Source organism: Antrostomus carolinensis, unplaced genomic scaffold (genome assembly GCF_000700745.2).
Source record: "Antrostomus carolinensis isolate BGI_N321 unplaced genomic scaffold, ASM70074v2 scaffold3122, whole genome shotgun sequence".
Taxonomy (NCBI): domain Eukaryota; kingdom Metazoa; phylum Chordata; class Aves; order Caprimulgiformes; family Caprimulgidae; genus Antrostomus; species Antrostomus carolinensis.
The window spans coordinates 60,436-85,942 of record NW_010298811.1 but is presented as its reverse complement, the minus strand read 5'-3'; the positions used below and the strand labels follow the sequence as shown (position 1 = coordinate 85,942).

Here is a 25,507-nt window from a genome sequence, read left to right as displayed (position 1 = left end):
GATGCTCAGCAGAAGCAGTCCTTTGGTGTGCTGTCGCAATTGCAGGCAGATGACTTGGGTTTGGAGATGAAAGGAAGTCACCAGGGGTTCCTCTGAAGTGAGCTTTGTGGAGAAGGGTTCTTCTCCCCTTCTGCACATCAGCAGTGGCAATGTGGCATGTACAGGGTCCATCCTGTTGCTGGGGAAGGACAAAGACTCTTCCACAAAACTGTGAACTGAGGTCCAGCTGCAGAAATCTCCCCCCTCTCCGCAGCTGGTGCCTGGTCCTCCCCGGAGATACTCCCCAGCCAGAGGGTTTGTGCCTCTGCAATTGCATCCGCTCCCGCCGGACCCTGAATTGCCCTTATTGCCGGCAATAACACTTCACCGCCTTATCTCTAACCCCGCTCAGTCATTCGTTTCAAAGCCTTGCGGCATCTGGAGGTTCATTGTGCTCTTCCTCTGCCCGGTTATCATTTCTTGCCCTTCTAGCTCCTGGCTCTGGTAGCGTGCACACACTAATTCCTGCCTAGCCTGCTCACCAGTAGTGATTTGCAGTCTCTGTACCACAACCTTTCAGAGTCACAGCGTTGCAGAGCACGGAACAGCATTTCTGAGACTCCTCAAGATGCCAAAGAGCAGCTGGAGCAACAGAGCAAGTGCAACGAGTGGAAATACGGCCACAGTGTGTCATGTTGGGACGAGACACTGTAGGATAGGGAGAGGTGGAAGCTCCCATATCCTTCCCAACAGGGTACAGAGAGCCTTGGAGGTAGTCCTCTGCTGAAGAACCAGAGCTAACAAGGTTCAAAGGAGGATGACAAGGACACAGGCTAGTCTAGCTCAGCTCCAAACACAGGGCACGCTGTGACATGGCTCTTCACAACAGATGCGAGAAGAGGATGCTGGTGGAGTAAAGTTCTCCTTGCTGCAAGCAGTGGTAGCTCAGTCCAGATTTCACCACAAAAAATAAAAAAGCCCCAAACCCAAAGTCTAAAAGCCTTTTACAGGATCTCAGATCAGCACCCGGCTCCCCATGTAGCTCTGGGGGAATTTCAGTAGGAAAAGAGGGAGATGGGCATCTTTTCCCTCATTTTTTAATAAACAAATGGCCAGATGTCCAAATCTTCCAGGAAGGCAGAATATTTACCAAACACCCAATGAACAGAATTACTGATCCACATTACCCCCAAGGAGCTGGGCCAGTCTGTAACATTCCCAGTCCAACTCTGAAAGCCTGGAACAGGGCAGAGACAGGCTAAAGAAAAGGTGGAGAAATATTTACCCAACCTCAGAAGGGAGAGACGTGTCAGCAGTAAGCAAACAGCGTGAGCAAGGAAGAGTCAAGCGTGATCCGTAACAAACCCAGCCCGGCTGGTATGACAGTGAGGATTTGATTTCTATTTTCAAGCTCTGGGGGTGCTCTGGTCTTTCAAAAATAATAATTTAGAAAATCCAAAATAAAAAGCACTTCAGCCAAGACTCTCAGAAGTGACTGGAAAATTTCACCTGTTCATCCAAAGCCTTCAGCAAGTCCACTGCTCACAGAAGGCTGAGAGCTGCTGCTGGGAAATCAAAATCATCTGAGATATCTCCACTTGAGCACAAAAAATAGAAATAAATGGCCCCAAGATCACAAGTTACTTTTGCAGTTGTTGGTTCTTTCTTCCCCAAGATCACAAGTTACTTTTGCAGTTGTTGGTTCTTTTTTCTTTCGCTAGTATAAGCTTCTTCAGGAAAGATGGATCAATGTGCCACCAGTCTCCTTTGGCCAGCTCTATGGTCCTACAGAGAAACACAACCCAACTCTCCAGCCGTAGGGAAGGTGTCCTACAGCAAGACTTCAAAAGAAAGCAAGAGAGACATCAGATCTGCAGCACTATGCGTTACAAAAAAAGAGTCATCAACCAGTGCAAACATATTCTTTAGAAAAAGGCAGTATAAGAATAAGTTAAAACCTATAATGGACTATAACAAAAGAGTAGATCCACTGCTTTTTTTTTTTTTCTCCAACAGACATGAGGTAGTTGTGTTGTTAGGGAGGCAAAAAAAAAAATACAGACAGACAGAAGTAGTAAAAATGCTACTCTATAACCACACACTACTCCACTTTATAAAATTAAATAATATAAAGATGTTCCAAGGAAAATAAAAATACACGTTGTACATTAAAAGGACAGATGTGTACCTAAAATATTAGGTACAAGAACCTACATAAAACAAAGTCCAGGCTGGTGAAACGACCCAGACACTGACGAAGGTTCTCTATAGTACAAGTTGTCAGAGGCACTCGTAGAGTGTGTAATAAAAGACCACTACATCAGCCTGCTAGTGATAGTTACTGCGGTAGCGCACCAAGGGCCTGATCGTCCTTTCAACCACGGGAGGGCAGGAAAGGCTGGCGGGTACAGCTCACTGCACTGCTTTGTGTTAGGGGCTCCTCTCCACAATTCATCCTGACGCTGCCAGGCAGGAGATAGTGCCAAGGTGCTCCCTGGTGAAGAGACAGGTGAGAAGAATCGTTGGGTGTACCCTGCCTCTTCCCAGCATTAAAAGATGTCTTGCCTCGAGGACTGCAGCGAGATGACAGTCCCAGTCTGACGCAGAAGGTTCTGTTCGAGCCGTGGTTTCACGTCAGGCTTTGGCAGATGGCTCAATCCTGCTCCCACAAAAACCAAGTTACTCATCAGCTTCAGCGGGAAGAAGATGGGCCCTTACCAGCCCACCTCCTGATTTCTTGAAGGCAATATGTACAGCTGACAGGTCCAAATCCTGTTCTGGTGAGAATGCTGCACCTTCTTAGCTCCTGCTGGACTCAGTGAGTCGAGGACATGCAGTACCTCCCAGGGACAGGCCCTTCTAGTGCTTTGAGCTCTCCCATGATCAAAATCAGATTAGTTCACTCTTTAATGACTGTGGACATGGTCTCAGATGCTGAGGATGAACTGGTTAAACCAGAGTTACTACAGAGGGGGGCCTCCTCCATGGCAGGGGAAAGAGCTTGGCACTTGCCTGGCTGCACATCCCCGCTGCCTTCCTGGATGGAGTCCGAATCTCCGCTCTCCACTGAACCCAGACTTTCCCTGTGCCTGTGGAAGCCGTTGGTGAGCCCACGGATGCAAACAGTCTCTGTTCTGTTAGTCTTTCTGTCGGTACACAACAGCTCATCCTGAGCCTGAACCTCAGAACTGCCCGTGCAGTCCACCAACACTTGGCTGGTGTCCTGCTGGGTGCTGGGAGAGCTGGGAAGAGCCAGCTCTGTGGAGGGAAGTTCTCCAGGCTCCTGGTCCTCAGTTTCTGTCTCTTCGCTCTCCAGGGTGTGCAGCTGAGAGTCGTAGTCTCTGTCAGAGGCTGAAAAATCAGAATGGACGATGACCTCTGCTTCCACTTGGTGGAGGCTGGCTGGTGGGTGGCTTTTCTTGGCTTCATTCTGTTATCAAACAGGGAAAAAAAAATTAATAAAAAAAAAAGTTAAAGTACATGAAATTCAGATAATTGAGGCTGTGACCCAACCAAGCACTGAAATGTCCTTCTGTTCAATCCCACAGAGTGCAGTGGGATGTACATGTGCCTCTGTTAAACATGATCTCGACATGTTTCTCAGAGCTGAAGTCTTAAGAAGCATCTCGGATCACCTCAGGATCATTATTCCTATTTCACATTTGGGAAAGCAAGTCCCAAGGGAGTGAAATGATTTGCCTGTGGTTTCTTGGTGAGCTGGAGCAACCATTTCTCTGTCAAAGACCACAACTTTCAACACTCACCAGCCTGTTTCCATGTTAAGGGCCAGATTTCTAGAGGGAGAGTGGGCAGCGCTCTAGAAAGGTGGCTTCTGAGACAGCTCCTGATACACTCACAGATAGAAACCAGGGCTCCCTGTGCTTTCCTGGTTTAATATTGGCTACGTATCACAAAATGTCCGTTAAAACCCTCGCTGCAGCTTGCAAAAATTGGTGTAAATCCAAGCACTTGAATTCAGAAAGAAAACAATCAGTTCTCCTCCGTGGTGTTTAGTGGAGTTCAGGCTACAGGTCTCCACAAATCTGGCTGACAAGCAGGTCATTCTGCTGGATTATCATTCAATAATTTAATTATTTTGGAAGCTCACAGAGAGAGCTCCAGGCAATCAGCGCTCAGATCCTGGGCTGAGTGGGATTTAGTAGCGAGAGGACGATTCAAAGTGGAAGTGATATCCCAGGTGGAATTTGCACTTTCTCTTGAAGCCAACTTTGTGCATCATTTACATATTTTTACATTTTTCTGCCTTTGTTGACAAACTCGGATGGGTAAGCTCTGCGGTAAATCGTGTTGTAAAACATTGCCTTTATCCACAGCGTTAATTACATCCTGTGTATAATTGATTTCCACACTACTATCTAGGAAGGGAGCACAGGTTGCGCAGAGAAGCTGTGGCTGCTCCTCCCTGGAAGTGTTCAAGGCCAGGTTGGATGAGGCTTTGAGCAACCTGGTCTAGTGGAAGGTGTCCCTGCTCATGGCAGGGGGGTTGGAACTGGATGAGCTTTAAGGTCCCTTCCAACCCAAACCATTCTATAATTCTATGATTTGCTGGGGTGGAGGGTGAGGGGTGAACTTTTTAAAGCAATAACCAAAGAAATCTGCTGGTACAGAGTCAATCTGAGCAGGTGTCACCTTGCTTTGCTTGAGACTGTGGCAGAGACATCACGATGCTCGTACAAACTCTCCCAAACACGGAAGTGCATATTTCATTCTAATGAAACAATATCAGAAACGGGATTTCCTCCCAATCTATGCACTCCCATAAATCATAGAATGGTTTGGGTTGGAAGGGACCTTAAAGCTCATCCAGTCCCAACCCCCCTGCCAGCAGCAGGGACACCTTCCACTAGACCAGGTTGCTCAAAGCCTCATCCAGCCTGGCCTTCAACACTTCCAGGGAGGAGCATCCACAACTTCCTTGGGCAACCTGTTCCAGTGTCTGACCACCCTCACAGTGAAAAACTTCTTCCTAATATCTCATCTGAACCTCCCCTCTTTCAGCTTAAACCCATTTCCCCTTGTTTTGTCATTAACTGCCCTTATAAAAAGTCCTTCCCCAGCTTTCTTGTAGCCCCTTCAGGTACTGGGAGGCCGCTATAAGATCTCCCTGGAAGAAGCCAAGTGCAGTGGAAATTGCTCTGCCATATCTGGAGAAGGAGTTTAAACCAACCCTTGACCTTTGATTCCTTTTACAGTCAAAAATGCAATTCCTCCTTCAGATGAGCACACTGTAGATCTTAACGAGCGCGCTGAGCGTGGCAGCTCCTAACTCATTCGGCAGGCTGCGTGCAGCATCTGCTCAAAGCAGAGTCTGCTCAAAGCAGACTGCTGGTGCCTGGTTCCGGGTCCTCAGGAACCAGGGCAGCCAAAATCCTGCTGCCAGCCGAGCTGTCTGACCCCACTTGACCATCACCAAAAGAACAAGCCCACAGCACAGGCCCTCATGGGTTGGCTGGAGTCAGGACAGAAGAATCAGGGGAGAGTTGAAGCTTTGAATGATTATTGGAACAAACAAACAGCTTTTACTCAGCTCCCATCAGTCTCGCTGGCATACACTCCTATACCCAGGAAAAAAAACCCTAAAGCCCATGATCAACACAGCTGAAGCTGGCTCAGAGAAGAAAACATTTTCTCCTGCACTGCAAAAAGGAAACAGGGAACACAAATAGAAAAAAAAAACCCAAAACATCAGAATACACAAGTCAATAAACCATCAAAAACACTCACCATCACGGCATCGTAAACCAGAGCTTGTAACAACAGCTTCTGCCCCGCGCTGGACGGGAGCTTCAGCGACCCGTTCACAGCAGAGAGAGGCTCTTTTGTGATAGTGTCCCCGTATCTGGCTATGCTGTTTGTCCAGGGCTGGTTAGCTGATTTATTCCATGAGGACTAGAGAAGAAAAGTGGGAGGAGAAAAGATCCAATTAGCTCAGATACAGATTCTTACCCTCATCAACCTGAAATGAGAAGCAGCTTGAGAAAGGGAATTTTGACTTGGGGAAAATACCCTGGTGTTAGAAGATGCAGAAGTTAAATGCAGAGATCACTTCTGATGGCATTGAAATAAAAATGCTCACACAGTCACCCCCTTACAATGGCTTCATTGCTCTGGTACATGGTCTGGTGAAGAGCAAGTGGATAAAATGGATTCTCAAACTTTTAGGCCAACAGGTATATCATGGCACAAGCCATCACTTAAAGGTCAGCTAAAATCAACTCCCTGCAAAGCTGCAAACAACCCAGAGCACTATGGGCCGAGTGAAAATTCCACAAAGCTGGAAACGAACTGGAATGGTGGAAATAAGAGGGGAGTGTTGAGCCTGGAGTTGGAGTCCAAGTCCCTCAAAGGAGGGTGGAGAGAGGTGGGGGGGTGTCTGTTCAACCAAGGACCAAGGGACAGGACAAGAGGAAATGGGCTCCAGTTGTGGCCAGGGCAGTTGAGATTGGATGTGAGGAAGAATTTCTTTGCTGAAAGGGTTCTGAGGCATTGGAAGGGGTTGCCCAGGGCAGTGGTGGAGTCCCCATCCCTGGAGGGATTGAAGAGTCGTGTAGACACAGTGCTGAGGGACATGGGTTAGTCGGGGACTTGTCAGTGTTGGGTTCATGGTTGGACTTGATGATCTTAGAGGTCTTTTCCAACCTAATGATTCTATAATTCTATAAATTTGGAGCAGCATTATTACGGCGTTTGCTTTGGCACAAGCAACGCTCTGCAGCACGGAGAAGGACTCTCACCTGCACGCCCTGGCATGTGTGCTCCAGAAAGAGTTGAGGACAATGCTAAAGCGCTCGCTCTGTGCTGCAGACAGATTTCCTGCTGTAAGCTACAGCTCGGGTAAACACTCTGCCATTCCCCATCAACATCGTTGGGGGCCTTTTTTTTTTTTATTATTATTTTTTTTCCTTCCAGCAGACCACCAAGCAATTCTTAGCTCAGCTTTAAATCCCCTGGGCAACCAGTGTTACCTTGTTTGTAGATCTAATTAAATTATATGGGCTGAACGCAATTTGTTCTGGGTTCTCTCAGCTTCCCCTTGCAATAAACTGTTGAATGCTCACCTCTGTGCATGGGAAATGTGTGCCTTTAAGAGCTCAAGTTATTTAACAGCTCAGACTATTAGTTCACAGGCAGAAAAGTATTTTCTTTCCAGGTTTTGATTTTATTGGGCTGTCCTGTATTTACCTGAGCTCAGCCTTGCTACTGACTCACATACACGGACGTATAGACACACACAAGCGTGCTCAGATTTAAGGGAGACGTGAGCCAGTTGTCTCTGTGTTCCTTCCACAGATGTCACACGTTGCCTGGGTTGAAGTGAGAGGATGACACAAGGCTGAAGGGAGGAGAAAATCCTGACCCGACACGACTGCGAGGGTACGTGTGCGTACAGAACGCTGCTGGGGTGAGCGTGATGGCTGTGTGGGGTGAAGATACACAGCACATCTACTCAAACCCACTGACCAGCTCCTGCTCACTGCCAGGCAGGAGAAACCCAGGTTTCTGCTCTGCATCTGCAGCCGCTACTTACACAGGCCAACGACAGCCAACGTAGCACGAGTCCAGCCGAGAAGGCAAGGAGATTTCTGACATCAGCCTGACCTTGCGTGAGTCATTTGACCTCCTTCTGCCTCGGTCCATCTGGCTGGAAATTAGGTAGAAATACACGACCAGATGTTGTGTGTGAGCCAGGCATTCCTAAGTCAGCTATTTAGCAAGAAGCAAATGCTACCTCGTGCTGTGGGTGCTGGCAGAAGGCACGTTGAAGTGCTCACGTCGGCACTGAAGGGCTGCCTGACCCTCTCCTCAGCACTCTCTGGCCACCCCGACTCAACTGCCAAAGGGGCTCAACAGCTTGCGGGAGGCAGAGCAGCGTTACATTCCTGCACCAACCCCGAGTCACAGGAGCTTTGCTGCTGCCTCCGGATCAATCCCCAAGAAAACAAGTAGCAAAGGGCCTCGTTTATGTGACAGCACCTGGCAGAACAGAATCACAGAACTGCCTGGATTGGAAAAGACCTGTAAGATCATCAAGTCCAATCATGAACCCAACACTGACAAGTCCCTGACTAACCCATGTCCCTCAGCACTATGTCTACACGACTCTTCAATCCCTCCAGGGATGGGGACTCCACCACTGCCCTGGCCAACCCCTTCCAATGCCTCAGAACCCTTTCAGCAAAGAAATTCTTCCTCACATCCCATCTCAACTGCCCTGGCCACAACTGGAGGCCATTTCCTCTTGTCCTGTCCCTTGGGCCTTGGTTGAACAGACCCACCCCCACCTCTCTCCACCCTCCTCCAAGGGACTTGGACAGAGCCAGAAGGTCTCCCCTCAGCCTCCTTTTCTCCAGGCTCAACACCCCCAGTTCCCTCAGCCACAAGGGAACTCAGCACACTTGTGCTCCAGACCCTTCCCCAGCTCCGTTGCCCTTCTCTGGACATGCTCCAGCACCTCCATGTCCTTCTCGGAGTGAGGGGCCCAAAACTGAACCCAGCACTTGAGGTGCAGCCTCACCAGTGCTCAGTGCAGGGGGAAGAGAACTTCCCTGGTCCTCTGTCACATTACAGTGATGTCCCAACCCAGCGCTGTGGTTATCAAGCATTTGCTAATTTAGAAGTGGATGCTGGAGGCAGCGTCTTTGCCATTCCTCTCTCTGCAATCCTCAACGATACATTCTAAGCCAAGAGCATTCCCTAATTGCTCCCTTCCTAAACGGACAATCATTACACTACGCTTTAACAGCAAGAAATCAACCAAGCGATCACCCCCAGCTCACAATAAGGAGCATCTCTACACGCAAGTACTCAAGGAACACGTTCAATTTGCTTCTGCTGCCATCTGAAAGGCTTTACTGCAGCGACATCGCTGACTGATGGCTTCTGTGCCTTTTCCAAGGAACATACGTTACTGAGCAAATACTGCCTGGAGATTTCAGCGTTGAACCTACACAAATATGCACACAAATGTGTGTCCTATTATAGATGCTTCCATGCATATTTGCCATCAGAAAGATCTGAGCATCGTACGCGTATACACACACGGAACAAACTTGAAAACCTTCTTGCAGGCATCTTGTGAATACCAAAAAAAACAACGTGGAAAGAAGCAGGCAATCCCCGTGGACCATCTGTTAGCGGAAATGTCAATCTGCCATGTTTACACAGGTTTTGATGACTCTGGGAACAGCCTGTTCAGCTCTGGCTGAAATTGGCTGCAACAAAGAACAAACTTGTTTTGTACCAGTTTGTAACTTTCAACAAACAGAAAAAAAAAAAACCAACCCAAAAAACCCATCAGCCACACAACATGGCCTATCTCCCACATCTTGTTCAAGCACATTATGTTTAAGAGAAAAAAAACAACCCCAAAACCCACCACTCTTGGAGCTCAGTCTCTAAGGTTGGGTAGCAGCAATTAACTCCAGGTCTGTTTTCATTACAGACTTGAAGAAGGTCTTGTGTGCTTGAAATCTCTGGGTTTTTTTAACCAGAATCTTTTGGTGTAATAAATGATTTAATTTCTGAATGGCTGAAGGAAGACAAGGGAATGTACTCTTGTTTTTTTTTTACAACAGAATAACAAAGGCAAGGAGTGTCAGTCCAATACTAATTTAAAGAGGGAAAAATCCCTTTGTCAAGTTCACTGCAAACACAAGAATGAAAACTAATAAAAACATCTTCCAAGAAAAGGTGTTTCCATTACAGCTAAATCCTTATCAAAGCAAACAAGGCTTCTCATTTTAGTCTTTTTAAAGAAACTCTGACTGGTAAAAATGTGCCTAGATCACATTACCTTTTCAGTGACAAGTAATGATTTCTTGCAAATATATGAGCTGAGAATGAACATGGAGGAAATGTTGATCACGAAATCTTCCCTGTTTTATGAGGATGGTTGTTTAAACGAGTGCAAAACAAGGCTGGGGACATTTCAGATGTGCTCAGCTTTTCAGGGTGTCATAGCAGAGAGAAAGGATTCATTGCTGAACATAGAGGCATCCCTGCCCTCTAAACAAGATGCAGCACCACACAGAGCTCTCCCCCATCAGATAAAGGAGAATCTCAGCTAGCTCTCCACAGGAGCACAGCTCTCATCTCAGACTTTGCAGAAAACATTGGGACTCTTATTTATTATTTTTTTTACCATGCAGAAAAATTTCAACACAAAAATGACAAACAACCCGAGTAGATCCAAGTTCCCTGATGCATTACAGCTTTTGCTCTCCGAGTCACGGGGATGCTTCATGGAAAATGCAGTCCCCGTGGGGAGGAGGCCCACAGGGAAGGAACAGGGCAGCAAGCAAGGAAGGTTCCAGCTCCCAACAACCACAACAGCAAACATTTCCAAGCCAAAACGCTTGGGTTTGGCTTCATTCAGTGAAAAGCTGAAGTCTTCCATGGAAAGCAGATGCTTTTTAACATTCTCCCCCACCCCATAAATTGCTTGGCCCAAAAACAGCAGTGACAGAGAGATCTGGAGCAGAGCCATTTTATCATCTTCAGTCCATCTGTCAGGGGAAACAGAGCTGCACTGCCACAGCCTGTGCATTACAGTGTCATTTATAACACTGGCTACTGAGAGCACCAGTCTGGGGGTCACTTGAAAGAGGAAGAGTCAGAGAGAAAAATCACTTTGGGGTTTTGGTGGGGTTTTTTTTAAACCAAAAAAAACCTCAAGTGATTTGATTTTATTTACAAATCCTTGTGTAAACACAGAATGGACAGAAAAGGGCTCACTAAATGTCTGAGCCATACTCCTACCAAACGGAGCTGTCTGCCATCCAGAGGGACCCTGTGCCAACAGCTCAGCTGGAGCAGCACCTTGCTGTCCTGGAAGCAGGGGCAGGGTGGCCAGGTGGCTCCAGAGGTCCGTGACTCCATGGGAAGCTGCTTTGGAACATCTCGTTCCTGGACTTTCATGCCAGGAAGAGCAGCAGAGGTGAACTGACTGCAACCCCCATTCCCTGTCGCCTGTGCTGCTGGGGGGGAAGGTAGAGACATTGAGAGCAAAGTGATTTGAGCCCAGGAAAAAGTGAGGGGTGGGGGAAGGTGTTGTAAGATGTGGTTGTTGTGTCTACTCACATGAATGGCAACAAATTAAATTGATTTTTCTTCCCCAAGTTGAGTCTGTGACCATCACTGGTGAGTGAGCCCTCCCTGTCCTTCATTCCTAATCCCCTTTGTTGTGACTCCCATCCCATCTCACCAGGTGGGAGGAGGAAGTGCAGGACCACATGGTCCCACTGTGGGTCAAACCACCACAAACCCACTCCTGGGCCTTGGTTAGTAACGTTTTGTCTACCAGCAGGGAGATGCACACACTCACAACTGCACCTGACTCATTTACACCTGTACAGGTATGTGTGCACCCATCCAGCCATGCTCATCAGACCTGCCCAACTCCTTGCCTCCCCAGCCTGGTAAAAATCCCATCACCACCTGGACACGTGGCCTCTTGGCAACTGCAGCTTCAAGATGTTTTTGGTGTGACTCTTTTCACCCTTGATTATCCATGCCAGAGTACAGAGAGGATGCAACAGTGGTCAGGGCTGGCTCAGGTGGCACTTCCAGCAGGAACTGGGCAGTGGGGGGAGCAGGACCTCCTGCGTGGGAGCACATCTCCCTCCAGTGCCCACTCCCAGTACAGCAGCCTGTTGCTCCTGGCAGCCACTCGAGCTCTTCTTCACCTGCCAGGTCATCCTCACCTGGCACACGGTGACAATACTGCTCTCCAGGTGGCTGCTCCTCAGTGATCCTTGCTTCCCTATCCATACCCATCAAAAAAGCAAGCTCTTTATTCTGCTGGCAAAAATCCTCAGTGAATTTCACTCTGAGTGGCCTTTACCCATCCAATTATGGAGGCAGCACACTACAGCCAGAACTGTCCCTCTCCCCAGAGCTCTGATCTCTGAACACAACTCCGCTGCTGGACACTGCCAGCCTCTGCAGCAGATGCTGGGAGCCCCAAGCTCTCAGGTTAAGCCCCAAGCAGACAGGCTTTGGCACTGTCCTCTGCAGCCCCTGCTCTGCAAGCATTAAAATCTTTGTGTAAACCTCTGCAGACACGACTGCTGCTTTGGAAGAGAGATCTGGACATGGTGCCCCCAGAAAAGGCCTCCCAAGGGAGGGAACCTCCCCCCTACCCTGACCTGTTCTCAGGGTAAGTCGCTATCACTGGAAACATTTGTTCTTTATTTAACAGAAAGAGCTGTAGGAAATTCCTCACACTCTTTGGCTTGGGGAATGTAGGCAGCTACATTCCACCAAAATCCAGAGATGTGGCTTGGCTGCAAACTGCCCCTCCTTCAGCTGAGCACTGATCTGCCACCACACTGGGGACAGCCAAGAGCACGGCTTCTGCTCACGGGACTATTAAAGCCAACAGAAGATGTTGCATTTCCAAAAGACCGTTATCTCCACCACCACTAGCAGCAAGGACAAGTCTCGTGGTTATCCAGGGAACCTCAACTCACCTTCCCTCCAGTGACACACAAGTGCATCCTTGATGCAAACGTGGAATCCCATGCGCTCACAATGCATTTGTTTTACTGAACCTCCTAATTACTTTACATGCTCTCCCTGGGCTACAAAGAGAGACATAAACAGATTAACTAAATTAGGCCAATTAAAGGTTCCCTAATGGAATGAAATGTTTCAGGCAAGCTTGAGAGAGGAAATGGGCAGGCAGGAGTGAAAGACAACGCAATGTCAGGCAAACCAAGCAGGGCAGGAAAAGACTAGTTCAAAAAAACAAGGTCAACAAACAGAACACCATTTCACCTCTTCAAGGGTATTCCAGGGAACACATTGTTTATGGACAAAGCTCCTTTCACTCTAAGCAAGAGGGTCTCCTGGAAGGCAGAGCATCTGCTCTGGACATCACCCTTTCTCACACCATGGATATGCCACAGCAACAGGAACAGTGCAGCTTTCTGCAGCACTAAGTTTGGTAGCTGCTTCTCTGGGGATGAAGGGTCACTGTCCCAGGAGATGACAAGGTCTGAGAGATGGCAGGGGGATCCCAAATTCAGATCCACAGCCAAGACTGAGTCAGTCAGTTTTACAGAGAGGGAAATGCATGGCTGCCCAGCACCAGCCTGCAGCCAAGACTACCAGCACCTTGCAGAGCCAGGACAAGGTCAGACCCTGGCTTTCCAGCAGCAACAGACCAAGCAAAGGCTCTTGCCTAGGGTGGGAGCCCTGTCACCACATGCATGGGTCCTTACCTTCCTCTTCCCATGGACAATGTCCTCAGGGAGGCCTGTGTGGATGAGGCTGTGCACTTCTGTCAGTTCTGTGATGTCCCTCAGGGGCACAGGTCCATCCTCTGGCAGTGGGGACATGAGGGACTCTAGCTCATGTGAGTCCAAGGTGGCACTGGGAGCTGCCACTCCTTGCCTGCTCCGGTGGTAGTAAGTGTGGTTGCTGGCTGCATGGGAATCCAGGCCCGGGAGGGCTTCCCTGGGGGACAAGAAGCAAGAGCTGACATCTCTCATGAGCCTCTCTTCCCTCTGTCCCAAACAGCCACGGATTGCCAGACAAAGTGATCCCCTCCGGGCCACTCAGCCTGTCCCTGTGGAAGTGACCAAGCCCCTGCCCTGATGCTCCTGAAGAAGGGGATCCTCTATCCACATCCTACTTGACCAGCTTTCACTGCAGTAGCCTCTCCCCAGATGCATCTCTTTACCACCCTCACTAATCCTAAAGCTCATGCAAAGCCCTCCCTTTGCCAGTAGATCACAAGGGCAGTGGACAACACGAGTCCCAACATGAGAACAAGTGCTCTCCAACCCCTGCCCGTGGACAGCTGCGTCACTCCTGTCATCTCTGCTTTACAGGTAAGAGATGCAACAGGATGGAAAATATTGGTGGCCACATTAGGAGGAGATTTCAAGAAGTTGCTTGCTCCTTGTCCTGAGATCTGCCACCGGCTCAAAGCTCTTCTCAACAACTAAGCTGGTTTCTGATCACGGTCTTTCCAAAGACTTGTGGCTGGATTCAGACCCCTGGGATAGCAGGGAGCTTTGGGCTGAGTCCAATCCTCCTTAAACCAGCCTGTCACTCACTGGGAAGTCCTCAATCATTTTCCCAACTGGATGTTAACAGACCCCTTCCAAACATCCTTAGAGCTGTCCAACCTCAGAAGCAAAATACTGCCCACACTAACAGACAAGGGTAATTAACAGACAAGGGTAATAATCTGGCAAATAGTGGTTTTTTTGATGCTTTTTTTCCCCCCTCTATGAAAAAACCTACCAGTTAGTCTAACAATGCAAACTGAGGAGAAACTACTGAGAAAATAAATGAGTGAAAAGATGACACTGAGCAGTTCCTTAGCCAGCCAGCACTCCCAAGACTCAATCTTTGTATTAACTGATGTCACACACCGCACCCCAAACAGCCCAGCTGCACACAGGGAAGCAGCTCACACTGTATTTTGTCTCCTTCCACATCAGCCTCCTTTGACCTTCTGCAAAGGTGAGGTGACACCTACCTCTGCTTGCTGTTGCGGAAGCTGGCACACATGCAGAAGAGTATGCAGAGCAGCCCCAGGCAGACTCCCACGATGATTCCCGTGACAGAGTGGATATCCAGAACATCTAGTAGGGGAAGAACAGATAAATCATTTCAGGTAGAAGGTACAAAGTGTCTTATGTTCAGAGAAGCACCAGCTTCACTAAAACCAATAGGTGATGCCTCTATACACATAGAGGAAGAGGATTACTTGGCAGTGATAATTTAGAGCAGCTTAAAGCAAAGTGGCATCTACACACACTCATTAATTTCACACTAAGAGAAAGGCAGCAAGATGCAGGTTGCACGTGCCCTTCCACAGGAGCTGGGATGGGGAAAAGAGATGCAGTCCTGTGGGATGGGTTCTGGAGCTGCCTGAGGAGCTCCACATCGGAGGACTCCGCCACGATCCTCTGCACTGGCCTACGCACAGTCACATCTCACATCCCACACGGTGACATCAGGCAATTGCTCGGCAAATAGAAATGCCACCGCTGACAAATCGTGGTCTTTTGGCTTCCTGCACCAGGATAAAGGGGAAATTCATACCAGACAACTTCTCCCGGAGGGTGTGCACATCCTTCACGTTTGAATAGGGACCAGATCCCACGACGGTCTTTGCTCCCATCTTGAAGAAGTATCTGGTATCACTTTCCAGGCCATGCACTTCAGTGCTGAAGATATTTCCTGATCAAAAGAAAGTCAAAAGAGGCTTAAAATGTGATGTTTCAAGAGTATTCAGAAGCTGCAGCAAAGCAGCAGTGAAATTCTGTTGGACCCTCAGAAGTGAGGGATTTTGTGCCATGAACTCTACGAGGTTTTTAGCTGAAAAAATCAGGACAATAATTCACACACCTCTTTGGTATTAATGAACTTGCTGCTTAAAGAGCTGCTGATACAGACTGCACGTGGTGGTGCTGGCATGCGTTCTCCTAAGAATTACTGGCTGCCAGCCTGTATCTGCAAGATGTTTGCTGGATAAAAATGGCTGTTTCAGCCCCAGACACGTATGATTTCATGTCTCTCAGTAGTCATGTCCTTGGACTCTCCTATATGACCAGGAGCAAGGCCCAGCACATGCTCCAAGAAAGGTGGCAGCATGAGCTCTTGAGTGTTTATTTCTATGTGCTGAAAGTGAGGCAAAAAAAGGGCAGCAGGACTGACCAACTAGGGCTCCATAGGCAGGGAAGAAGGCAGGAGGAGAACCTGGTGGGGTATCACAGTACGAGAAGGCTCACCTTCTCGTGTCAGCAAGGTCCACATGTCATCAGGCTGCGTGTTGTTGGCGTTGTACAGGATGAGGTACTCCACAATGATGCCGTTGGGCTCGGCAGGAGGGCACCAGTGCACCTGGACAGCGTAAGGGTTGAGCGGGTGCAGGCGCAGGTCAGATGGAGGAGTTGAGGGACCTGGCAGAGACAAGTGAAGACCCAGTGTGAACAGCAGAAAAGAGGAGAGCCTTCAACTTGTAGGGCATGACGTCTGCTCTGTGCCTTTCCTGAAACCTTCTCAGTGGTGCCACAGCCAAGTCTGCAAGAGTGACATGATGGGCAACCTGGGTGGCCAGGCAACTTATCCAAACAAGGTGTGGAGAGTACTGAGAGGAGGCTGCTGAGCCCAATACAGGGCAGGACTTCTCCATCATGGCCAACCAGTCAAGGAAAATGTCACAGTGCTGATGAAGCCATGCAACTCAGTTTGAGACTGTGCAAATATGACTGTTGGTCATATTTGAAAGAATATTCCTAGCACACTCCTGCTCCTTGTTGCTTTCTTCTGCACCTTCTCCTAAGCCTTACTTGAACCGCAACTAGTCCCAGGTAGGGGCAGAACACAAAGCCCATCACTGCTGCTCTGAAGCTGAATACCTGATGAGTAGGATTTCTCTGATCCCAGAGGTAACCCCACAGTAACAGCAATCGTTGTCCTACTTCTCTTACATGATTGTCTGTTTATAAAGCAACACTTGGTTGGCCACCAGGAAGCTTAGTGGCTCTCAGCCTTTTATGTACCCAGAGACACCCAAGCTTGGAGGTGATCTGAGATCACCACGTCTTCTCAGGGCCACATTAGGAGGGATCTGATAGAGATTTGGGGAAAGCCAGGAGAAATCAGGATTCAATTCTCATAAATACTCACGGTCAGGAAGGGTGAAGCGCTCCACCACGCTGCCGAAGGGCCCGTCGATGCCGACACCATTGGACTGCACAGCAAACTCATACCTGGTGTAGGGCTTCAACCCACTAATGAGAATGTCTTCATCCGAGCTGCCAAAAGAAGACAAGGCCATGAACACTAGATGGTTCTCCAACCAACTGCCACCTTGGTACCTTACCAGGAACAGTGTAAGAGATTATCTTAACTTCTACAGTATTTGATTATTCATCTGAAGCTTCATGTCCTGCAGTCATGTGAATGCAAGAGAATTCAGCTCCCAGTTACAGAGGAAAGTAGGTTCCCAGCCTCCAGGATTATTTCTGACTTGCAGAGAAGTCTGAAAACACAGCCTGGTTACAGGCTGAAAACCTGCATGGGAATCCAGATTTAAAATATATCCCCAAACTATTAGAACTGCTTAAACTCTAGCAATTTTTAAACCAAACTTGTGAGGACCATCTCACAATGCTTTGAGACTGGCCATAACTGCACCTGGCTATGTTATTAACAAGGAAGCAAGCATGTAAGGTTCAACCAGAGCAGAAAAGATGCAGAGACCAGCCCATAAATGATCCCTTGGTCTTCAAATCATAGACGAGACCAAGTACCCCACTTCAGCAGTTCTGAATGTATCTGTGACCAAGACAGACGTTTCCAGCATGTGAAACACCCAGGATTTTGCTCAGTACTGGAACTTCCATGCAGGTTCCTCCAGCCTAGTGTTTCTTCCTGACAGGAGCAACACGTGGCAGAGGAACCCCTAGGATCCCTCTTTACCTTGTGTAGTACGTAACGAGAGAGGCGTTTTTCAGGCCCCAGGGGCTGAAGCGCACGGTGTAGTTGACAATTTTGACTGTTGTGAAGTCAGGTTTCTTCCACCTGAGCCAGATGGAAGTTGAGCTGTTGGACTCCGCATAAACTTGGACTGGAGGCAGCGGAGGACCCTTCTGCACAGGGGGATCTACAGTGCAAGACAAAAAGAGAAGAGAGATGTGGAAACACCCATGATGGTAAGGCAAGGGACAGCCATCATGGACACAAAACCATGGAACAGAACAGGCCTAGGGTGTGAAGTCTGCACTGACATGATGGCTTCCAGCCTAAGCCTAGATGTCCAGCTTAGCTCTTCTGTGCATGCAGTGGTTCACTTTTCCTCACGTGTGGGCAAGACCACAACAAAGATCCACACACCGAGGTGGTGGTGTACCTCTGTGGAGCACAGGAGGCCAGCTTCAAAGTTACCCACCTGACAGGTCCATGCCAGGTTATGGAGGAACCCAGACCATTCACCATCCCACGACAGGCTGGCAGAGCTGAGAATGGAGCTTAGGTCTTTGGAGCTTTTACTTTCTTTCTAACACTGCAAAAAGCCTGGCATGCTGCTAATTCACATTTTTGAATCTTTGTCATGTAAGAGATGAAACCCAGGTTCTTTGGGGTTTCCAAGACCATCCCTAAGCCACTAATGGGGCTGGAGAGAACATGGTGAAGGTCATCCACACCCAGAATAAGAACAACCCTAATGAGAAGGGGAACATTTTGCTCCTTTCCCAAGATAATTCCTCTAATGCATTTTGCAATGACTGTCAAAGGGAGTTTCCTTATATTGGGACCTTTCCCTAGTTTCAGACTGTCCTTCTTCAAGTACATCTTCTGTAACTTTACCTCTACCCTTCCTTTGAAGCCACATGCCAAGCAGAAGAGACAGACAACAAACGAAGGGTGTTCCTCACCTACTGCTGTTGCAGGTGCCTTTTCTGTCTTGCCCTTCCAAACCGCTGCGTAACCATCTTCGTGCTTATTGAACGCCACCAGCTTCACCTCATAGAGCTTCCCAGGAGCTGGAAAAATCAATCAGGGTTTGCCTGGGGTTATTTTTATTACCAACCCTCCCTAGTTAGACATGTTTTCTTTGATCTGAGCAGCTTTTCTCACCATCCAAGAAAGTAGCTTGAACAGAGTTGTATTTGCTAAAATATATCAGGGAGTCTCCCTTCCACTTACAGGCTTTCCACGTTCAAATACTGTCTGACAACTGGTGCACGTGTCATCACAGCTACTCTCTAGTTCTCCCCTCACTTTTTACAGAAATTATTGGCAGCAAATGGACTTGCCCCAGCCACCAAGGGTTAACCAGTGTCATGGCCTGTAGCACATCATCTCAGGATCTCCTGATCTTTCTCCCTTGCAAACTACTAGAGAAACCTACACAAGATGAATCCTCTCTCTCCCCGATGGAAGCTGACGCACTGCATTGTTTGTTCTTGAGGAGTGAGGACATCCTCTCCTCTCCAAAATGCACCTCCCATTTCCAAAGTCCTTTCTGATTTATTCACTGCCATGAGGATCTTCCTTCCTCAAGTCCTCACACACTCTGTTAAGTCACTGGCAGCTTTTGTTGTACGGTGACTATTTTGTCCCCACACCAGAGTTTCTTGATCACAATTAGAAAAGCAACAGCCACAAAACCCACACCAGAAACCTCAAGGTCCTTGTTAGACACTCAAAGAGCCACGCACTCTGTGGGGAACCTCACACTCAGACCCAAACTTGAGTGGCAGGACAGGGCACTCTCTCTCCAAGCAGTCCTACCCTGGTCCAAAAGTCACTTCTCTCTTTCCTCCAGCCTTTCTTCAGCTGAAATACTCCTCTGCTATCTTAAGTAACATCTGAGGGTTTTTTAAATGGAGACATTTAATTGAGGAAACAACTTGGGAGATACACAATTCTCAAATAAGACACTTGGCAGCTTCTCCCTGCAGCAGCCAGCCCATTCAGAAGCTCAGTCAGAGCAGTCCAGACTGTCTTGGGTTGCCTTGGCTGCAGCGCATTGATGAAGTTTGTTAATTTGGGATGTGCCTGTTCATTCCCTGCCCTGATAGATCACTGCTCTCTTTGCCAGACAACCTAAGCAGAATAAAACCTTTCTTATTGATGTCAATTTTATTATTACTGCACTGATTGTGCTCCCAGAGGCTAATGGTACCAATTACCAAAGGCTTTCTCTGCTCCACAACACATGTTCGCGCTCAGAATATAAAAACAGTTCAGTCACATTTTTCTCCCTGAAAGAATCCCAAAAGCAAACAGTTTTGTCTGCCTCCAAGGCAGCCTGATCTGCATTTCCACACTCTCCAGCCACAGGAACACGTTTCAAACCCACACAAGGGGGATGAGACCAAAGGGCACTCTACTTCCAAACGGCTGGGCCATGGGCTTGGTGGAACAAAGAACCCCACAGCCTGTCTCTCACCAGCACACACGCTCCACCTCCTGCCCGAGGATTTGGCTGAGCTTCACTGGGACACGAGCTCATCGTGGATGATGCGATCCAAAACGATGAGGAAGAGCTCACAGATGTGGTGCAGCTGTGGGCAGCTCCTGTTGGAGAATGAAGTGAAGGAAAGGACAAGTCCTCCATCTCCAGTCCTCCATCCCTAGGTAGGATCAATACAGCAGCCACTCACACATGAAGCCAGAGGAGCACTACTACAAGATCAAGCAATGCACACTCTGAAAACAGGGTTATTTTGGATTTCTCAGTCAGAGGCTTGGCTTCAATTTTTATACACAGGCCCAGATGTTCAAGCTCTTAGAACATGCAGACATAAAGCTCTATCAAGCTGTCAAGAAGCTAGTAGGCAGCATGAAAACAGATGTATTTCACTGCATTCCATCATACGTTAAATATAAGCAGAATAATCTAGTCCAGATCATTTCAAAACACTAATCTGAATGACTGCATAATATATCCAATATGCTAAATATGTTGTTTCATTCAGATTTTCAAGGTGTTCGTATTGGCCAGATGCCATACGCCACAGTTTGCTGTAAGTGGGAAAATACCCTGATCTCCAGGGAGTCACTCCCAGAGGAATGCAATCTTCCTTCATGGGAATGTGAAAGACAATATCAGATCCTCACCATTTATTTTTCATGTAAATTATGGCCCTGGCAGTTGCACACTATTACACAGACTACCTGCTAAAAATCCATGAGAACTTCTCAGGGAAAAGCCCTCCTGGTGATTCAGGACAGGAGGTCCTTTTGATTTTGTGGGCTCATGAAGTTGCTGTATTTCTTACGTGCTTTTGAACAGCTGCCTGCCTCTCTCTCACAGGATTTCAGCACATACCTCTCAGATAAGATACAAGGCCTGTCATTAGCAATTATCACCCTAAGGAGACATGGTTTGCTCCAGAGGTTAGCACAACCATGGGAGAAAAATCTTCTCTTAATTCAGACAGGTCAAATGGAGAGAGCTGAGTCATTACCAAAGGCAAATCAAGAAGCCAGATGCTGGGGGTAAAGCAAAAGATGAGGAAGTTTGCAGGACAAAGGAGAGGTGGGGGACAAACTGGTACCATTTCAGTACCAAGAGCAGCCAAAAGAAGACAAAACAAGAATATTGTACCAAAACCAGCACAAGGAACTTTACTGCAGCCTAAAATACAGCCTAACATTAGAGGAAACTAGGGGAGGGAAACATAGGCAGGGCTCTTCGCTGGCATAATAGTTGTGCTATTGCTGTGAATAAAGAGTCACTGTGCTCAAGAAGCTCTGCCCAAAGCTGATTCCTGCACACCCGTCCACCTCTGTCTGAGACATGCCCTGAAAGGAGCTGTCTCTCCAGAAAGTGCTTTCCCTCTTGCCCTGCTGTGCTCCTGGGAAAAACAAACAAACAAGGAAAATCAGGAAATCAAAATTGAGCCATGCAAGAACGAGCAGTGGGACAGGAGTTTTGTTTCTCAGGCTACATCCCAAACCAAGACAAGACAAAGGGCAGGGCACTGGCTTCAGTGACACTGCGGAGACATGGAGCCACAGGGCATCTGGTGTCTGTGCTGCAGCAGTACAGAGCCTCCAACGGGGAGGATGGACCTTGTTTGCACTGCCATGGTATGAGCTACAGCCTTGGATTCCCAGTCCCTAATCCTGGGATTTCCTGACACCACTTCAAACACTGGAACAGGTTTCTTAGAGGGGTGGTCAATGCTCCATGTCTGTCAATGTTTAATATGCATTTGGACAATGCCCTTAATAATTTGCTTTAACTTTTGGTCAGCCCCGAAGTGGTCAAGCAGCTGGACTAGATGATCACTGTAGCTCCCTTCCAACTGAAATATTCTACTCTATGTAAAGAAAGAACATTCTATTCTATTCTTCTTCAGGCTCTTGACCCAATTTGTAGTTTCAGTCCTGACACCTCTTCAACAGGCAAATCTCACTCTCCCAACAGACAGCACCGTTCACTACATGCATCCCCTTACCCTGACATCAAGAGATACTCCCAAGAAACAGTGTTGGATATTTTGTTTGTTTGTTTTCACAGAGGGATCTTAGGAGAGGTTTCCATTGCTGTACTTCCCAGACAGACATCCATGAGCTGGGAAATGCCCCCAGCTGATTCCCCACCAGCCAATGTGAAGCAGGGTAGATGACATTAGGGCTGCCAACCTTTCCCAAGACTGCTACCCACTCTGCCTACAAGGTTCCTAATGCAGATGTACCTACGCAGTGCAGCTCCCCGCCATAAAACTAAACCCTTCTAAATCCCAACCACTCCTCCTCCTTGTTTCATGTCCAGACCCCCTGCCTTTCTCAGCACAGCTAGATTCCTGACCTCTTCCTTTACTGTACACATGCAAGAGCACGTCATTCAACAGCGCAAAGGAGAGAAAAGAGAACATCCACGGCTGGAAGAAACCTGAGCCTCTCTTCCTGACACAATGATAGCTGATACACAACCACCAAATCATAAGGAAACCATTAGGGCTTGACAGATGCCCAAATTTAAGGAAGTAATTACAGAAGAACAAGCAGCCTTCTCGGCATCATCGTGCCAGAGCATTTGGAACCAATTCAGCCCACTCCCGAGTCCCTCCGCTAACTGCCTTTGCCAGTGGTTAGTGCAGTGCGTGATGATGTTCACATGTGGTTTCCTCAGTGCCATAATTACAGATCTGAATTCTTCAGAGAAACTCATAACTGTTAACACCCTCTCAGTGGCAGGATGGCCACAACATAGCTGGAAACCTACTCAGTGATGACACATACTGTCTTTCCAGGTGCTGCAGCCTGACCTTTACACCATACATAATATATATGCTAGACGTGTAAGATGAACCGGCATGAGAAACACTCGCCCCACAGTCTCAGCTCGCTGGGCAGTAACAGGGATGAAGCATGAAGCGGGGGATGGAAGAACTTTAAGAAGCAGAATCCTGTTTCAAGGATACATCTGCCATGACTATCTTCTCTCTCTCCATCCTGTATCAATGGGCAAATCAACTAATTAGGACAATCAGATGTTAGAAACATAAATCCTTATGGGAAACACCAAGTGCAATTAGCCAGGCAGGAAGATCTGACTGTGGTGTGGACTTGTTCTCCAGCCATAGACACTCAGTCTTCTATCCCTTTTCCCTTAGAGGAAGGTGGGGGAGAATATTGACCCAAAATTAGCACACTGTGAATTAACCCATCACTGCATTTTCATAGAGAGAGATTTCAAATAGCATTCAATTATGGAGCTTCTTAGAAATACAAAGGGAAGGAGAGGCCATTGCCCTGACTGGAGATCTTAATCTAGGCACTTCTTTATAGTGACACAATAAAAACCACTAATTGATTCAGATCCACTTACTAGCATATGCTAAGTACATTAGTAGCCCTTGGGTAAAAATACAATCCCTGCTACACCAGCATCAGAAATTTCTGTGTTTTAAACTCTGCTTAGAACAAACCCCAAGAGCTCCACTCCAGAAATTATTTTGGGTGCTCTTAAAAAAGCTCACATAGTCCTGGTCCTATGAATCTGCAGCCAAGCAGATAACTCAGCCTCTTGGAAGCATCCCTGGACCGCTACAAAGGGCAGGAGGCAGACCCTGGGTTTCCACACCAACTGCTAATGATGTAACCAGCTAACCTAGCCGAGTCAGCTCGTACTGCTTCACTTTCTTCTTTAGTTTTATGGGTCCTACATCCCAGATCTCATCTTCAGCACCATCCAAAGGGCTTTCATCACTGGACTCCTCTGGGCCCACTTCTCGGTAGTAGAGCTTGTAGCCAGATATCTGGGCATGGTTGGCTGGTGGCTGCCATGTTATCAGGAGAGACTCCATCTTCGCTCGAACTTTTAATTCTGTTGGGGCAAATGGAACTAGAAGAAGAACAAGAGAAGAAAAAAAAATGTTCAGCCACTTGTCTCCATGTCCCTGCTTTACTGAATCCTCCTGACCCTCAGCCATGAGGGAGGGGTGTGAGGGGAAGCCATCCTGTGAGTGGGAAATCTCCACTGTCTGACAGAATGGTGCAGTTACAGTTTATTGTGATGTTACCAGCTGGATGACACAGGAAAAAACAGTGCCACAAAGCCACTCTGGGAGTTTCTCAATGTATTCTGAGATACCACCATCTTTAACCACTGCTGGAGTCTGGCTTGGGCTCAGCTCTGTTCAGCAGAATTGTCTACTAACTCACAAATGCCATAATATTGGGGTTTAGGTTTCTTTCTTTCTGTCAAGAACTTTCACAGCTGCACGTGGAGGGAAGAAAGACCCACCACCCAGGCATGTAGCAAGACATTCAGGAGCTGCTCAGCAGAAAACTAAAGATGGGTATTTGGGTCTAACCAAAAACCAACAGTGATGATTCCCTAAAGAAAGCAAACATCTCTCTGACCATGCCTCAAGTTCCCCAATGTCCTGTAGACCCTGCCCCGAATCCCAAGCAACACCCAAGCCTCCTACCATGAGTCTGGTTGTCTCTGTCAGGAGTCCGATGCTGGGTCCACTCAGAAGGGGCCCCGTAGCCCACGCTGGTGCTGGCCGCGATGCGAACTTTGTACACTTTGTTGGGATGGAGCGAGTAGAGAGTGATTTGTGTCTCATTTCCACCCACTTCAATGGAGGTAACCTGATCTGCTGGAACCAAGGTGATATCATTGAAAACATGGGTTTCCCCAGTCAAAGGGAAATACAACTGAGCAGACAAAAAGCTTAGCTACCTCCACGTGGTCCTCATGCCTTGGGATGGCTTGGCTGTGCCCAGTGCAATCTCATGCCACCAGGAAAAACTAGAATTAAAGTCTAGGCAGAGCCAATATCCTGACTGACAACTCTCTTCATCACGTTCAAAACTGCAGGTCACCTTCAGCACCACTGAGCCTGCCTGGAGGAGAGCTGTCAGGAACCTTGGCTGCTGCTGGTGTGATGGCAGAACATGAGCACAGCTGATGGTAGCTGCTGGTATGTTCCAGTGCTTCTCATCACCATATTTAAATCCTCACCTTAATTGGAACCAGAACTGCCCAGCAGCCCCGCTTTCTGCAAAATTCACACCTTCACCCAAGCCAGACTGAGGTTTTATCACTCCCTCTTCAGCCCACCCAAGTTCATAAGGGAGAGAACAGGAAATTCAAACGGAGAATGGCCTGGGATTTTCACTGTAGGAACCAACTGATCTTGCTGAAGATTCTTATTGCCTGTTTGGTGAACGCAGAGGTCTTGCTTTTCAGCTTCACCTGATGCAAACTCAGCTGGGAGCACTGTCTCTGCTACACAACAGCATATTGCTGAGTGTGATTCCTGGACAGCAAATATTTCCAAGGTTTTACGATGCCATAGAGCCACATGCAGGCTCAGGGTAAAAAAACCAAGAGCCAAGTCAACAGTGCACACTCCTAATCCAGATCAAATACATGGGAACGCGTCCAGCACTTCATCACACTCCCCATCCTTCTCTTAGGAAGAATCATGACCCTGGGAAGTGAGAAGCTGTAAAGCTTTGATGGTTTTAAGAGCAAATACCCAAAAGGATTTGCAAAGCAAGCAAACAT

At 47.8% G+C, this 25,507-nt stretch overlaps 1 protein-coding gene across 1 annotated transcript in view; it reads right to left on the bottom strand.

Moving 5' to 3' along the window:
* Positions 1-2,878: 2,878 nt before the first annotated feature.
* Positions 2,879-25,507, bottom strand: part of IGDCC4 (immunoglobulin superfamily DCC subclass member 4) — a gene marked incomplete at its 5' end in the record, with an annotated part of 63,047 nt that continues 40,418 nt past the window's right edge. The window contains 11 exons of the mRNA XM_029083641.1: positions 2,879-3,409; positions 5,725-5,889; positions 13,224-13,458; positions 14,492-14,597; positions 15,061-15,198; positions 15,750-15,920; positions 16,651-16,778; positions 17,446-17,629; positions 18,402-18,509; positions 23,597-23,830; positions 24,420-24,590. Of these exons, the coding sequence (XP_028939474.1) occupies positions 2,879-3,409; positions 5,725-5,889; positions 13,224-13,458; positions 14,492-14,597; positions 15,061-15,198; positions 15,750-15,920; positions 16,651-16,778; positions 17,446-17,629; positions 18,402-18,509; positions 23,597-23,830; positions 24,420-24,590 (2,171 nt within the window). The remainder of the gene's footprint in view (positions 3,410-5,724; positions 5,890-13,223; positions 13,459-14,491; positions 14,598-15,060; positions 15,199-15,749; positions 15,921-16,650; positions 16,779-17,445; positions 17,630-18,401; positions 18,510-23,596; positions 23,831-24,419; positions 24,591-25,507) is intronic.